The following is a 17,579-nucleotide window of genomic DNA, read 5'->3' on the forward strand; positions in this document are numbered from 1 at the left end:
GCTAATTGTATCTACAAGAACCTTGGCGCCTTATATATATAAAATAATAATAATCCTTGCATTTGTTATAGTGCCTTAATACGTCATTGAGATGTCACAAAACACTTCACAGGCTATACTGTAAAGTGGATTGAGTGTGTATTTTGTGGGCAAAACGCAGCAGCATCCAGTTTGCGCACAGCGCAATGTCCCACAACCAAATTTAATCTCGGAGTGAGCGAGCAATTTTATTTGGGGGATTGTCGGCCAGGACACCGGGAGAAACTCCCTTGTCTTTTTGAACAGCGCTGTGGGATCTCGAGCGTCCACCTCGACAGGCAAACGGGACCTCATTTTTTTAACGTCTCATCCGAAGAATGACATCTTCGACAACGCAAAGCCTCTCAACTCCCTCCTCCGGCACCGCATTGGAGTGTCGGTGTGATTCCAACAAGATTCTGACTGAAAAGCAGGAGTGCTTCCACTGAGTCAGACTGTCACCCAGAATGAGTAAAGCCTTCCTTGCCTGCGGTACATAGTCGCTCATCAGCTATAATCTGGTTCTGAAGTTACTTAGCATTACTCAGTATCAGTTGAAAACAATGATGGTTAGTCAGTCCTGGTGGTTAGCAATAGAATAGTCGTTCCTTCTGGCCGAATAAACCCAGTCTGGTGACATCCGACAAGGCTTCGGGTGGAAAGAAAGGGGGCGGAGGGGAGGCGGTGACTGGTTTGAGGAAGTTGATTATAATAGAGTGAGAGAAACGCACAGAGGGAGAGAGAGAGAGAGAGAGAGAGACACACACACACACACACACACACAACTGACTGTACGCGGTCCTGCACTGAGCTCTCTGGGCAGTCGCGGGGAGTTAATCGGCTCTGAAGAAGTTCACAGCAAAGCGATCCTACGGGGACTCGCTTCGCTGAAACGATATGGGCGGCTCGGTATCAAGTCTGGACGAGAATAGATGCACTTATATCAGAGGTAAGGATTGCATTCGATGGTAAATACTGCAGACCCTTAGAAAGATGCTGGTAAATGTGGGCAGGTACGGGTATACAATATCTTTCGCTTCGGACGATCCGGGAGCTCTTTGCTCTTCGGTCTCTGAGGCTGCGGTGAAGTGCCATCGATGGTCCCAACTCATAGCCTTGAGCGAGTCTGTAACTTTACTGGTTGGAGAGTTAGCGATGGATCGCAGTGGGACTTAAAGTTAATGAGACTGTGTGTGTGTGTGTGTGTGTGTGTGTGTGAGAGAGAGAGAGAGAGAGAGAGAGTGAGTGAGTGCTCTTAACCCAACAGCCAGTGAGTGGAAAAAGTGTGAGTTGGCTTTGCTTTTCGGGAATCTCATTGTTTTGTCAGTCAATTCACTGTTAAAATCGGTTTATCTGCAACATCAATAGTGCTTATAAAAAATGATGTGTATGTGTGTGTCTATATATACTAAAAAAAAATGTGTTCACGTCTCAATTTGGGGCTCAATGCAAACACATCGACATAACCCAGAGTGCAAGTCCACAGTCTATCCCCATAAGAAGAATTAATGTTATTTTTTAAATATATCTTTCTGCAGTTCAAGGGGCCTATTTGTACACACACACACACACACACACACGGGACTTATTTGCACAGACCTGAAAACCAGAGCGTTTGGGGTTGTATTTGGGGGTTCAGGAGATATGTACAGAAAGATCAATGATTAACTTGTTTTGAGAAAAGTCGTGGAAACTTTTCGGACTGGAGTTGTGCAGAGGGGAGGGGGTAAGTGGTTGGTCGGGTTAAAAAGGTTATTCATTCAACATGGGAAGTCGTAGCTGTATTAATCGGAAAATATTATGCGTCGGCTACGTTGTGCCATTTGCAAATAGCTTGGAATTCATTTGCTATTGAACTCCCAACAGTTATACACAGTTGAGCACTGGTGTTTATGCTTTGCTTTGCTGATGAGGATCCAAAACGCCAGGAACATAAGCACATAAGAATTTGCTCGAGGAAAGACCCGAGTTCCATCCAGTTTCGCCTTCCACCATTCTGGCAATTTTGCATTGCACGTTTGATGTCCCAAACTTTATCCAGAGATATTATTTCCTAAAAGAAATATTTTTTTCCCCAAGAGTAATACTCCCCTCCAAAAAAATATTTGGTCACTCAATCCAAGACTGTTTGTTGGGACACTGCTGTGTGCAATTGGCTGCTGTGTTTCGCCCACAAAATAGTCAGTTCACTTTACAATATATTCTGTGAAGTGCTTTGAGGAGTGATAAGGTACTACATCAAATGCAAGGATTATTATTATTATTATTATCCAATTTGCTTTTGAAATAATTGACATTTTCTCTCGAAGGAGCCAGTTACATATATTTACTAAGGAGTGGTTTAGCATTGTTGAGAATGGCGATGTTCTTTTTGATAAACCTACAAACACATGATTTGTCCACTTTAAAGATAATCAAGTGACTTAAAATGATCATAGTCCATAAAGTTTAACAGAAGCAGTCATTCAGCATCAGGCTTCAACCTTGGGTTACAGATTTATCACTTATCATTACTTATCACTATTTCATTGAATGTTGATAGAAAACATTTGTCAAAGTAGTTTACTGCGAAGGTATGACTCACAGGCAGAAGCACGTAAGCCAAGCACAAATCTTTTTGTCAATATTTTCTTGTTTGTTAACTGTCTGCCTGGCCGATAAGAATAAACTGTCAATACCCCAGCTGACAGAGTCAATGATGAGGTTATTAGAGACTTGCTTGTAGACTGGAACGAGTGGTAAATAATAATTACTGAGCTTCATAAATCTCACTTCTGTTTAAATGATGTTAATAAACTCCGAAAAAGGGACAAGAGCAAACACGTGGAGCTTTTTCATCTGTTCTCCCTTGCCTCCTTCAAGGCCTGTTTCAAGACCTTCCTCTTCGACCACTCCTTTGGTCACCCTCCTAACCTATCCCTCCTTGCCCTCCACCCCTCCTGATTCCAACCCCCATCTCAAGTGCACATCCTTGACTGTCCAGCATTTTAGGACATCCTCCTGATGTGAAAGGCGCTATACAAATGTAATTTGTTGTCGTCTTCCCATCCCCACCAAGACCCGCCCATAAAATGATTCTTGTATGAAGTATGAAAGTAGTCCCTCTGTATCTCTAAGCATTCTGATTAGCTTACCCCACCACCATCTGCTAGCAAGGGGATGGAATGAGCAATGTTAATAACTTTGGAAGCGATCAGTGGGAAATGCCTGTATGATTACAGCATCCAATAAATCCCAGAGGAGGCATTGCATGGCTTAGTTCCATGACCATTATGGACTTGACATGTTGTTACTGTTTTACAGTAATGTTGCCTTTATTGGAAGAAAGTGATGCACGGAGAGCTCAGTGCTAAAGTAAAGCACCCAAAGTGCTGCTGTTTTTATCACCTATTGCAGTAACTATATCAGCTACTGAGGTCTTAGTCAACCTTTGGTCCTAGTGCCTGTTAGGCATCCCTCCCTGCTAATGCAAAGGTGTGCTCCTTGGCAGCTGTATCCTGATTCCCCAGGAGTTCAATCGTCTATCATGTTGCTTGCAGTTTTATGTTTCTGGTATAATTAGAAAGAGTTAATGTCAATTAATAATTCTAATCCTGTCACTGCCAATGGAATGTAATTAACTCCACAACCCCTCTTGCCATAATTACAAGTTACTGTTAATATTTATACTTTTGCTTTAAATCCACAGTTTAAAATAACTGGGCATTTGCTCCACTGTGCCTGAAGCTTTACAATGTTCAAATATTTTGTTATCTCAACGGATCCAATATTTCTTTAAGATGTAGATAGATTTAGGTGTCAGCCTGGCTGAGTTGGTCGTACTCTCATTTCAGAGTCAGAAGGTTGTGGATTTTATGAGTTCAAATAATCTAGACTAGCACTCCAATGCAGTCCTGGGAAACACTGTATTTTTGGAGGTGCCAATTATTATTTATCATCATTAAAAATAATAATAACAATCCTTGTGTTTGATATAGTGCCTTTCATGTCATTTCAAAGTGCTTCACAGGATACATATACACTATAATTTAGTCACTGTAATTTGTAGGCAGACAATTTGCACACAGCAATGTCCCACAAACAACCACAAATAACCAATTTTATTTGTTTTAGTTTAACATTGTCTTGAGCAGGCATAGGAACAAAAGAATTGCGAGACGAAAAAAGACCAAGGTCTGTTGAGTTCACCTTCTACCATTCTATTAGTCACATGCTACGATAATGGAGATGTTGATAGCAATTGATTCTGCATGGAGTGCAGTCTACAACTAAGTCTACAACAATTAAGTCTACAACGGAGTGGAAAGCTTTGGGAACCTTAGCCACAAAGTTGCCTGGTTCATCCAAGGCTACACTTACTATATGTTATGTCTCAAATTACTCATGTACTGTATTCCAAAAGATTATTTTCTGAAAGAAATCAATCCAACTTGCATTTAAATGAACTTGGCAAACAGAACCATGGTTTAATGTCTCACCTGAGGAACGACACTTCCAACAAAGCAGCATTGCCCAGTATTATCTTGGGAGTGCCAAACTTATGGCAGTGTTTGAAAAGAGAAGGGAGTTTCTTACCCCATGTGTGTGTGTGTATATATATATATATGTATATATATATATGAAAGCAGCAGCCGATTTTTTTTGTGCAATTCAAGGTCCCACAAACAGACCTTCCCCGAAACCCTGTGGTTACACGATGGTAGCCACAAGCATCCCAGAACTTGAATCCACAGCAGGGATGGCAGCTCCTTGCCACCAGCTTATCTGACTGGTGTATTTTATTAAATGCAGCAAGTGGATCTTTTATCGATTTTCCAATCACTCCCTTTAATTAGTAAAGGGCCTCATTAGCACCTAATTAAATTATTTAGGTTGTCAGGTGGAGCCGTTGCAACATTGTGTTACTGTCAGCAGGTGTAGCTTCAAATGTTTGCTTGTGGTTCCTTCGCTTGTTACGTTTTTTTGATTTCTCTGGTTGTCAGTGAAGTCTAAGCTCCCCGGGGTTTTTTTTCTTTTAAAGCCATGGGAGTTGAGTGTTGCAATCGGAAGCACACTATTCATAGTGTCTTTCACGTAGGAAGGACATCCCAAGATGCTGGACAGTCAGTGTTTTGGACCCGCGCTGGGGGTCAGGATTGGGCAGGGTGGAGCTCAACAACAACCAAAAAATTTCATTTGTACAGTGCCTTTCAAATCACAGGGGGGGAAGCAGGGCATCAATAACACGGTCAAAGAGGAGGCTCTTGAGATGAATCTTAAAGGAGGCAACAACAACAAAAAAAATTAAATTTTTTAGAGCGCCTTTCACGTCGGGAGGACATCCCAAACGCTGAAAGGCAAGGGAGGGGGCGAGGCGGAGGGACTGCGGGATGGAGTTCCAGAGGATGGGGGCAGAGTGGCAGAAGGCTAATAGTGGGGAGAGTGAGGTGGGCGACGTGAAGCAGGCCAGAGCCCGCTGAGCGGAAGGAGCAAGCAGGATGGTAGGGGGTTAGGACGTCGTAGAGGTAGGTGGGAGCAAGACCATGGAGGGATTTGAAGGTGAAATTAATGTGATAGTGTTGAATTTTCCCCATTCTAGATGGGTACGTTTCTTCGTCATGCTACCATGCATGAAGGGCGCTATATAAATGCAAGTTATTGTTGTCAAATGCAAAGATGATTACAATAATATACACATGTGTTAGGAACATAGAAATGTACAAGAATGGAAAGGCGTTGCTGTGTGCCTGGCTAGTCTAGAAGCTTGAAGAATCATGGTTCTCTCCATAGCTTTGTGTTAGAGAGGCACAAATAGATTGCCTATACACATATACAGTGGCCTTTGTTCTGTTATAGGAAGAGCCAAACTTATCTATCTGTCAACAATATATATGTAAATTCCTCATGTAAATAAATTATTATCAAATCCCAATAGTTTGTCACATGTATAAATTACAATGTCTGAAATGAGCCACAGTTTGCATGTCATGTACAGCTATAATAAGAGAGCATTGCTCCACAGGAAATTCAACTCTTGCACTGTGTTTAGAATGCATTTATGATGGCTTATTCTAAATGGCACTGTGGCGTCTGATGAGCCGTACACAGGCAATCTTCCTATTAAAAATTAATTAGCAGGAATGTGAAGTCAATTGCAAATAAAGTTTGGTTTCTTTTCCCCTTAACACTGAATAGCTGAATTATGTAAGACCGAAACCTTCCTAGTTCCAAAATAGATACAGATGTCTGAGAGGACTTTAACAGAAGTTTCTTATAGGCAAATGCCAGCCAAGTATTGGGCGTTTGTACAAAACAAAGATATTTGCAACACTAAACATAGTGTGGAAAACTTCCCCCTCCCCAGTCTTGGTCAATATGTCATAGAAATAGGGAACTACAAAATAGATTTAGTTGAAACCAAGTGCTCATGAAACCAAAACAGCCTTTCTGACTATTGCAATGCAAGTATTCTATGAGCCCATGTGAAATAGTACCTTATTTCACATTCTTTTTGCTCATTCAGGCTGGGAATATCTTCCAAAGTTCATCAGTAAAACGTGTCTCGATAGGAATGATTGGCCACGGTTACAGGTTTGCCCTGTGACAGGCTTATTATCATTTCTAGTAAACAAACTACAGTAAACCGAATGAGAGAAAACAGTGCTGCAATCACCTAGGCGGACACCATTGTTGGAGATGCCGTCGTTCGGATGAGATGCCGCCTTCAGATTAAACCAAGGTTCATGTAGATGTTAAAGATCTCATGACACTATTTGAAAAGAGAAGGGAGTCCTGGCCAGCAATTTGCCAGCTAAAGGTCATTCACTTTATGGCTCTTTGTAGGGGATTGCTATGTGCATATTAGCTGCCGTGCTTGTCCACAAAATACAGAGTCACAACAAATAAATAAATCAATAAATCTCGTGAAGTGTTTTAAGATGTCTCTTTATACGGCACATTTGGTGTTGGTGCAGAATGATTTTTATGTGATTGCAAGCATGCCCATTTCCTAGAAACTGGCACTTTGGCTTTGAGTCTATCTGAACGTCTGATCTTCTGTCTATCTGAGCTTCTCTTGTTGGAGCTGTAGTTCAGGAGCAGTACAATTGTAGCCTGTAGTGATACAACTCCAGCCATTGTACAGTCAACCTCTTAAACTGTGAATAGTGTTTAGAAAGTCTTGTGAAGCTTACTGAGCTCCTTTTAGAAATGGTAGTACAGGGAGTAAGACTATCCCATTGATTTTAATTTGCTTTAGACATTTTTCTGGCAGTCACGGGCTGACTGGTTCACTGGATTCCATGCATTGAGTGCACATGTGCAGAGCTGTGCTTTTGCTCACTTGAGCAATGCCTGTGAGTAGAATAACTATCACTGCTCAATCATAATTCTTTTATAAATCAACTCGATACTGCACAATTCAACTAAAATGATTAAGCCATCTTTAAACATCTAGATCACATTAATTGGCTCATTGGGCTTTTTAGGGTTGAGTTTAACTGTCTTGACAATAGTTGGAGATAATATGCCATTTATGCTCAAACTGGCTATGCTGCCTACATTTACTTCAGTTGCTGATGATAGACCGAAATTAGATTAATTTTAATGGTATTAACTACTGTTACATTTCATTCTAAGTAGCCGGCCAGGTTCATCCTACTGGATCGGGCTTTAACCTGTAGTTTGATGACATGTCTACAATTGAAGGTCTCATTGATAACTTAAACTGTGTAGTCAAGCAATTGGTCATGGAATCACATTGAGATTTAATTTGTTGAGAATATTGCTGACTCCATAAAGTAGAATTATTACATGTCACTGTACCTTTGTGAAGAACTCCACCTTTTTATCGAGGCATAACTGTTTGTGTGAATCCTACTTGTGTGTTGCAGTGGGTGGAATAATGGCTGAACTTCAGAGCTGACTAATACTTGATTTGGCCTGGAGGCTTAGAATAACTTCAAGTATTGTAGAACAGGTTCTCATTTAACCCAAGGCTGTTGTTGCCTGGTGTCCACCCTGTTTGAATTGTATCACAAAGACAGTCAAGTCTCATGACTTTTTCCCAAGCTCTCCCTAGTCACCTGGAGAAGTCTGGTAACAAGCTGCACTGATTATCCGGGTGTTTAACTTGGCACTTTTGGAGGTGGAATGGAACCCATCACAGAAGATGGTGGTCGTCGGTCTTTGGATTGTCATTCACCCCAAAAATACACTTTTACACCACTTTACAATATATCATGTGAAATGCTTTAGATGGCTTCTTCTGACATGAAATGCGCTATATCAAATATAAGGATTATTATTATTGTTATAGCATGAGCACAAAGACAAGGCTATGTCAATGCCCACAGTGTGAGCTAAACCCAGCCCCAGATTTTTCCCCAACAATGCAGCAATCCTAATCTAAATATGTTTCTAGTGACTTTCACTGGAAAATATATTGAGTAAATCATTCCTGCACCAGCGTGTTTCCAGATATGGGTTGCTCATTAACTGGTATCTTCACAAATTTTAGAAATGTCCTTTGAAGCTATTCCTTCAGAGGAGAATTATCAGTGCTTAACACCCACTCAGAGGCGTAGGCGCATTGCTGCGGCAGTCCAGGTACTTGATGACAGGGTTTCCTGAGTGCAATTGCTTGAGTGATTGCTTGTGTTTAATATGCGTGACTTAAAACTGGAGCTCCCCAAACACACACGATATAAAGCCTTGAATAGATGGCTCTTCGTATGTGCCAACTAGCAGAGTGCCTGAGAAATGTTGGGGAAGAACCTGCAGCTGAATTCATGATTGTGTACTTATCCTATGTGAAGGGCGCTAATAAATACAAGTTGTTGTTGTTGTATTTGTAGGCAAATACCTACAAATAGGAGGTTGGTAAATTTATATACAAAATGATTTTACCAGAGCTCGGGTTTCTCATCTCAAAAGTACAACATATGATAGACAGTGGAGCAGTCTCTTGGGTTTGCTTCATTATGACTACAGACCTTGGCATACTTTCACCTAAAAATCGATTGGTTTAAAAATGTACGCATCAGTCACATTTAACATAAAGGGTAAACGTTTCCATTGGGGGATTCCATAAAACGAGACCATGTTTTAGCTTTATTGGTTGCGATCACTACCTGGGTTGTTGGTGTCACTGAGCCCTGCTGTGACTGTTCGCCATGCACAGGAAATCAGCCAGCCAGCAGTGGGCGGCTTCTCCTCACAATCATTCTAGGGGTCACCAAAAAGCTCGAGGTTCGTACACGACGAGTCCACTGTGTTTCTGTTTTGTATAAAGTTAGTCATTCACTCCATGGGTGTTTGTGGGACATTGCTGTGCCCAAAGTGGCTGCCATATTTGCCCACAAATACGCAGTTCGCTCTGTCACAGTGAAATCATGTAAAGGACTTTGCGATGTCTGGACGACATGATAAGGCACTGTAATGTCCAACGTAATATTCTAATATGTGGTATACTGAGGAATGCTATAATAGGGCCGGGCTGTGTATAAGTAGAAATGATGGTTCTTGTTATCTAATGGATTTTATAATGGCCGTCACAATGTTGCTGTGCTTTTGCAGGTTTCTACATTTAAATTACAGCTTGCCCTTAGGGTATCGGCACTGGGATTAGTTAACAGCAGTGGAAAGGCAGATTCCCGGTTAGATGTGATCCTGGTGTACGAACATGCGTTTGCAGATTGAAAATGCTGTTAACAGCTGCTGCCTGAGCGAACGCATCCTCAGAGGCTTTCAGTTATGTTATGTTCTACTTCTGCCTGGACATCCCGGACCTGACAATACTGCCCGCTGATTGTTTTTCCCTCTGGACCTTCCTGAATGGCGTGACTATCAAGCACGGGAAAGTGTGTGATATTCGTTTCTTTTGTTCTCTTTTAAAATTCCAAAGGGAATATTGGATACCGCACTCCGCTCTACCTTGTGTCACTGCTCGCCAGGTTTTCAATGGCCATTTCGCAAACACATGCAGGGTGTAGGAGATGGATGGTGGGGGGAGGAGTGCATATTGCAGGGCTTGAAATAGAAGGTGCTGCAGCAGCAAGTGGCAAAGATGATGAGTCGGCTGCACGAGCAGAATGGAAAAGGCTGAGAATGTGTGTCTTCATTGTATTCAATGCCGTGCCAGAGATGCTGGCTTTTAATGAGTTCATTTCTATGCGGAGCTCTGCCCTGATCGAAGCTCCATGACTCCCGATCGCAACATACTCGCCAGATGAAATCGGTCAGTCATTCACTTCATGGCTGTTTGTGGGACATTGCTTTGTGCAAATTGGCTGCTGTGTTCACATACAAAATACACAGCATACTTGCAGTATAAATCTTGTGCAGCGCTTTGAGATCTTGTGATGACGTTGCTATATCAAATGCAAGGATTAATGTTATTATGCATAAGGAACTAACACCTCCTTTCCTAGAAGAGAATGAAAAGACCTATCGAAAATCAAATGTTCTCTTGACACCAGTCTTGATCGATAGATCCAAAATAATGTTTCGATGACGTGATAAGCTGCGACAAGGATTGCAAAAATTATAAGGAATTTATAAATAATGAGTTTTATTTTGACTGATTGCAAATAAAAAGGCTGTTCAGAAGGTATTTTGAATCACCTGTCCTTCTGCTGGGGTACAGTTTCACAAATACCGATTCCAATCCCACCCCCTCCACACCCACTAGTTTGTAAGACACTGCTGTGCACAATTGACTGCTGTGTTTCGTCCACAAAATATACAGTCAACTCACTTCGAGACTTTTCACATCTTCGAGACTTTTCATATATGTGAAGTGTGAATACTATGTGAAGTGCTTTGAAAAGTCTCGAAGATGTGATAAGACGCTATATCAAATGCAAGGATGGTTGTTATTATTATTGTTGTTATCTTGCTCTCTTGGTGATCACTCTTGATGTGCAAACCTTGACATTGAATGCTCTCCGACGAAGGTGGTAACAAAGCCAGACGCAATCCATGCTTCACCTTGATATCCACAGAAGGTGCACACTGGAGACCAGAAACAGCAACTTTGGCTAACTCCCCACCTCCCACCCACTCATAATCCAGCAGCGCTGAAGCCAGTTGTAAAGCTCCTTCTATTGCTTTGGCTCCCATCAGCTAACACATCCCAACAGTAAATCCTGCAACTTTCTGGTCGAGTGAGATAACTTTGAAGGAGTGGTATAAATAGCAAATGTGAAACTGAGGCAGGCAGGGGGAATGCCGCCTTACTGCTGAATGCCAACTGGGCAAGTGACATGCGTGACTTTGCTTCATGCCTGTTATTGAGGATTTCCTATCTTGTAGTTTAATTTTATAGTCCAGTGTTTCCACTGATAAAACACCAGTGCAAATCGTGCTAATGTACTTGTTAACAAAACTCGAGGGGACGTTAAACTGACATTAATACAGTGCGTGAAATCCATTGCATCATTCTTTCCCATCTCATTTCCCACGGCCTCCCAAAGGCTCTCTGATCCGATATTTTTTTAAAAATTCTTTTCTCATTTCTCATTAAGTCCTGTCTGCTTGACTGTCATTTTTGGGTCACAACAACTATGATTGTGAAGTCTCCAGCTCCCTTTCAATGGCCAATGTGATCAGAATTGTTTCACTGCTGCAGCAACTGTCCCGTGAGACAGCACGATATATGTTACAGTGGTTTTACTGTGTGATACTTATGTCAGTTTGATTGGCTATCTATGAATATAGTATTCACAATGCATTGGAGGAAACCCACTTTTAGACACTTCCTGCTTCTCGTGTGCAGTGATAGGTATATGAATCCACCCCAGCACCAGCCACCGCTGCTAAATCTACACCTGTGTCTAAGGAGTTCTGGTTTTAAAAGCTGAATTCACGTGCAGCATTGCACAGAACAAAAACAAACTGGGTAACATTACTTCCCCAAAGCGCATCTATTTGTGGAGCTAATGTAAAATTCTTACCAGTAATGGTCTTGCCTCCTCGCTAGTGTTTCTGATTCTGGCAATTGATGGATCTGTTGCAAATGAAGACTGCACATGAATGGACTTTGCTTTTTATTGTTTACCTCTTCGAGCATGCCTGTGTTCATCTTTCCTCCTCCCCCCCCCCTCCCCGCATATTGTACACATATCAACTCGGTGACAACAATGTTCACAAATGCAATGAAAGACATCGGTAATAGCTTGCACACTCTCAACGAATGTTGTCTTTTTGAAAAAAAACATAATTAAACTCTATGAGAGGGACGTCTGGTTCACCCTGCATAAATTGTCTTGCACTCACTGACCATTGTCAATGGAACGCACTTTCCCAAGTACACAGGACTGATCTTGTCAAACAGTAGGGGTTTGTGATGGCGGGCAGGTGGGAGGGATTCAAGTTCAATCTCTGAGAAGAATTCTGACTGAATTGAGTCCTGAAGGCAACTGATTCCTAATTTGAATTAAAACTTTGAACCCATGAAATCCATTGCATCAATCTTTCCCGTCTCATTTCCTACAGCCTCCCAAAGACTCTCTTAGAAAAATTCTGACTGAATTGAGTCCTGAGAGCGACTGATTCTTCTCATTTTCCATCATTATAAAGACCTGATGGGAAGATTATTGTTAGCGATCAGAGTACAGCAGACCACTCTCTCTGTCTGGGCTTGAGTGTCGGAGATGCAACGCTATTCCTCAGGACGAGACAGTTAGCGAGCAGGGGAGAAAATGGCCAATGAATATTTTATACAATGATCATGCTATAAGGTATCCAAACCAGGCAAAGGCGGTTTTAATCTTGGGAAGATATTTACACTTTAAAGCTTGTTTCAGTGAGAGTGATGGCAGGAGCTCTGTTGCCTACATGTCAACATAGATGATTATCAGGAATAACTCGCTTCATAAAACACTAACTATGGGAGTTAGCTAACAGGCTTGTATTGTTAAACAAAAACAGAGAGAGCTGGGAAAACTCAGCAGGTCAGGCAGCATCTATGGAGAAAGGAAAGTGAGTCAACATTTCGGGTCCACGACCCTTCATCAGAACGACTGACGAAAGGTCGTGGACCCAAAATGTTGACTCACTTTCCTTTCTCCATAGATGCTGCCTGGCCTGCTGAGTTTTCCCAGCTCTCTCTGTTTTTGTTTTAGATTTCCAGCATCTGCAGTATTTTGTGTTTTGTTGAGACTTGTATTGTTCACTGGTTGCATTAGTTCAATGCTGAAAAATACTATTGTTAACCACAGGAGTGACAAGTGAAACTTGCCTGCCTTGCCCAATTAAAAGAACTATTGTGTGTCGCACCCTATTTCATCAATGCTATGAAAGTGTTTGACATTTAAATTCAAGCCAGAATCAACATATATACACGTACTGGAAATTACATCTAATGCATTGTGGCGAAAGCATTTAAATGATACAATTATATAGCACCTTTTGCATTGGAAAGACAACTCAAAGAGTTTTACAATGCTGGATGGGCATTTGAGCTGAGGGTGGAGGCCAAGCAAGGTGAGGGGAAGGATGACCGAAAGAGTGGGTCGAAGAGGTGCATGCCTTGAAAGTGGGGAGGGAGGGAACGAGTCATAGAGACTTTTGAATGGAGTTCTAGAGAGTACAGACAGTTTGATTGAAAAGGGACATATAGCAGCCCAGTGTTTGCTGAGCAAAGGGAGCGACCGGCTCAGTACGGTTGAAGGAACATGACTGGACGGTCACATTGGAACCCATTAAAATGAAGACCACAGCAGAAGGAATTCAAGTGAAGGGAATGGCTTTGAAATGTATCTGTTAGCTGTGGTTCGCGCTTGGAGTGTTTGGCAATGATGCGTGTCTTGCCGTGACTCATGTGAATAAAAATGGTTGGGACGAAAGGAAGTGCAGAAAGAGCAAGGAGATTAAATTAGCAGCATATCATAATGTGCTCAAATTATGATCATATCAGGGCTGTAATGAAATGCAGTCAACCCTTGCCCGTGGTGTGTGACTGTTTTCCTTTTTGCAGCTACTGCAAGGTTCAGATTCTAGCGCAAGATCAGTGGCTTTGTGTGAGGTGAGAAAAAACACACTGATGAGCGCATATCCTGCAAGAAGTGCCAAACATCTCGCTGTCTCTCACCTCGGAACCTGGTGCAAGAGACCAGTGACATTTTCAACAGTAACAGCAATTTTACATTTATATTAAGAGCCTTTCACATCTCCAAGTGCTTCACACAGACATCTGCGTATTCATTTGGGGGCAGAGGGAGCTGAGGAAGATGGGGAAGGGGTAGTGATCAGAAGCCAAAAGAAGAAGAACACTCTTAAGGGTGGACTTTAAAGATGAGAAGGGAGGGAGGGGGTGAGGTGGAGGGACTCTGGGAGCAGTTCCAGAAATCAGGAACAAAATGACTGAAAATCTTACTCAACAAGGGTGAGGTGCATAGGTGGGGAATATGAAGCAGGCTGGTATTCGTTGAGCGTAAGGAGAACCCAGGGTGGTAGGGGTGCAGGAGGTCACAGAGTTAAGGCGAGGATTTCCCCATCATGCAGAAGCATATTGAAACCAATTGGGGAGAATGGCCCTCAGAGTTGGAGGAATGAGCCATAAGCAACAATTAAACAAGCTAAGGCTCTTCAGCCATGAACAGAAACATCTCAGAGGTGATCTTAGAGGTATATAGAAATTTAAATGGAATTCAGAAAATAAAATGATTGTGGGTTGACAACACTTTCAGATACACAAACCAGCAGAACAAAAGGACATAGGGTTTAATGTTGCAAAGGGCAATTTCAGAACAGATACCAGGATGTATTTCTTTACTCATTGGCTAATTAATAACTGAAATAGGGTTTCAAGGAAAAATGGTTGAAGCCAGGACGGTTGACTCAGTTAAGAAATATTGCGATGGTCTGTTATTGGAAGAAAGGTATTCCGAAAGGACAAGGTTAAAATCTGAATCTCTCCTTTGATTTAGTTGCATTTCAATGCAGTATCGCCGACTGCAGGCTTTGTGCAGAATATGCGTTTGTGTAAATAGATAAGGAGTAAACATCCTCTATCTTCATTTGCTAAAATCTCTTGTCGTGTAATAGAGCTAATTCAATTTCAGCTGTTCCCATCAGTTTATCTTATGTATGCACTTCTTTAGCATCTATTGGAAACAACCAATTCTCTAGGGGATTGCGCACAATGAGATGTAAGCTATTGATTTGCCCTTTGAGTGAATTATACAGACTATCCTTACACGTGAAGTTAAAATCATTAGTCGCTTTGTTATTGGAAGGAAAATGCTTACCTGCAACTTGCATTTTCGCAGTGTCTTTCACACAGACAAAATACCTGCAATGCTTTACAGTCTAAGAATAACTCAAAATGAAGTGAATGGATGATGTTATGGAGGCAAATGCGGGAACCTCCTCTCCCAAACCCCCACTCCCTCCGACTTCAACAACAACAAATTACATTTGATTAGCGTTTTTCACATTGGGAGTACATCCCGAGGTGCTGGACTGTCAAGAATTTGGATCCGAGCATGGGATTGGGATCAGGAGGGTGGGGAGGGTAGGGATAGGATGGTGGCCGAAGGCGCGTTCGAAGAGGAGGGTCTTGAAGGAGGCAAGGGAGGGAGCGAGGCAAAGGGACTGTAGGATGGAGTTGTGACTTCAGCACAATACTTATCCCAAAGCTCGTTGAGATGTCCATGAACCCCCATCTTTGCTTTCAATGGCCGCGATCGCTGCCTTTCAATTCTGCTGCACAACCAAACTAATTCAATCTTGTGTTGTTGACTCACGCTGGGGATAGATTAACTTTATACAAAGTTAGCTGCTCTCCACATCTAGTCTTGCGAGGCTGTTCTTCAAGTAGAGACCAGGATTAATTGTATATGAGTCAAAGTCCATGTGTATATGCACCAAAGCGTACCCATATACATGCACACATACACCTGCAATGTGTCCACATGCATATACACATGAGCATGCATATGCACAAGTGCACAAACACACTTTTTCAGCAGGGTTAATTGTCATTGTTGAAGAGCCAAAGCTTGGTTTGAAAATGTTCCCCTCCCTGGCCCTGGGACATGGAGTATAATTGTAATGTCTCATTGTCACGCCAACTGAGATTATTTAATGGCCCATTTATCTTACAATGGTGTAGGCTTCCCTTTAAGGTCACTGTTGTCAGCTGAGCAAGGTTGAGTGTTGCCTCTGGTGATGGTTACTATCCTTGAGGTAATAATATTGCTTGCTTTGAAAAATAGCCTTTCACATTGGGAGGATGTCTCAAAGCGCTTCACAGGATATTCTGTAAAGTGCAGTGATATAGGACTCTATCTCATCTCTTGAAATAATAGCATTTGACCCGACACGTCTGTGCTGGGACAAGCTCCACCGTAGGAACTATCTGTTCTAGCCCCATTTCCTCGATCTTTCTATGTATCCTTTAATGTAATTTTTCCTCATTTGTCTTTTTTTCTAATCAGTGCTATTAGCATCTGGGATGTCCAATCAAAAATAGTGGTTGAGGCAGAATCCATAATATTAATCCTTACAGTTGATGTCGCCTATAATGTTGAAATGCCTCAAAGTGTTTCACATATAATTGCTGTAAATTGTAGTGGCTGTGCATCTCTAGGCAAACACAGCAGCCAATTTACACACACCAATATCTTACCACAGCAACTTGGGTTTATGTGTCTTCCTTCACACGAGGTAACATCTCAGATTGCTGAAAATAGCCATGAAGCAAGTGATTAATTTTACCCCTTCTTAAAAAAATGAAACCGACAGATCTGAAAGGTCCCAGATTTGAACCTTGTAAGTTTATGTCAGCCAGGGCAGCAACGGAAGGGTGGGAGGTCTCTGATTGTTTCAGTGTCCCCTGGCCTTATCGCCCAGACTGGGCTCCCACTCCTAATCACCATTAAGTGATTAATTGATTGATTGATTGATGAATTAATTAACTGATTAGTTAATCCACTTTACAATATATTTCGTGAAGCGCTTTGGGACCTCTCAATAACGTGATAAGGCGCTATATCAAATGCAAGGATTACTATTATTTAGTGACCTCTTGGAAAATGTGCATGTGTGGGCATTGTGAGGCCAGCATGGCGTTCAGCTGTGAGTCTCCCCTTCCCCATGGCTTAGTGGTCTAACACTCGCACATTAGCTTTCACTTCTTGGCCCAAGTGAGATGCAGTGGGTGGCTGGCTCCTGTAGAACCAGTACCCAGCACCTCCAGGAGGAAAGAGAACGGGAGAAAATTGGCCGACACAATAGAAAAGCATTGATACGAACATTGTCGCGTGGGCCAACAGTGTGTATCTGGACAGAGCTGCTGACTATGTGAGATCAGAAAGCTGCCATTATGTACATGTGTCGTCACGTCTCTTCAGCAGCTTCTGCATCGCTGTTGTTTTACTTTCTGCATCCTGAAAGCTCTTCGTACAAGGCTTCAAAATTAAAAATAGACGTTGTCTCATTTCCTTATAAATAACCATCTTTCACTCGACCAACAAGGAGCACTTCATAATACCACGTTACAAGGCAAGGCTGGGTGTCGAGGGCATTTTCTTTTTTTTTGTCCCTTCATTTGTTGTTTTTTTCTCAAGATCGGCTGC

At 42.0% G+C, this 17,579-nt stretch overlaps 1 protein-coding gene across 2 annotated transcripts in view; it reads left to right on the forward strand.

Annotated features, from left to right (window-relative positions):
- Window positions 1–666: 666 nt before the first annotated feature.
- Window positions 667–17,579, forward strand: part of niban1 (niban apoptosis regulator 1) — a 46,358-nt gene continuing 29,445 nt past the window's right edge. For both annotated transcript variants that reach the window (XM_007895592.2, XM_007895593.2), the window contains exon 1: window positions 667–967. In XM_007895592.2, the coding sequence (XP_007893783.2) occupies window positions 916–967 (52 nt within the window). In that variant the 5' untranslated portion in view covers window positions 667–915. The remainder of the gene's footprint in view (window positions 968–17,579) is intronic.

This window comes from Callorhinchus milii, unplaced genomic scaffold (genome assembly GCF_018977255.1).
Source record: "Callorhinchus milii isolate IMCB2004 unplaced genomic scaffold, IMCB_Cmil_1.0 Scaffold5, whole genome shotgun sequence".
Classification (NCBI taxonomy): domain Eukaryota; kingdom Metazoa; phylum Chordata; class Chondrichthyes; order Chimaeriformes; family Callorhinchidae; genus Callorhinchus; species Callorhinchus milii.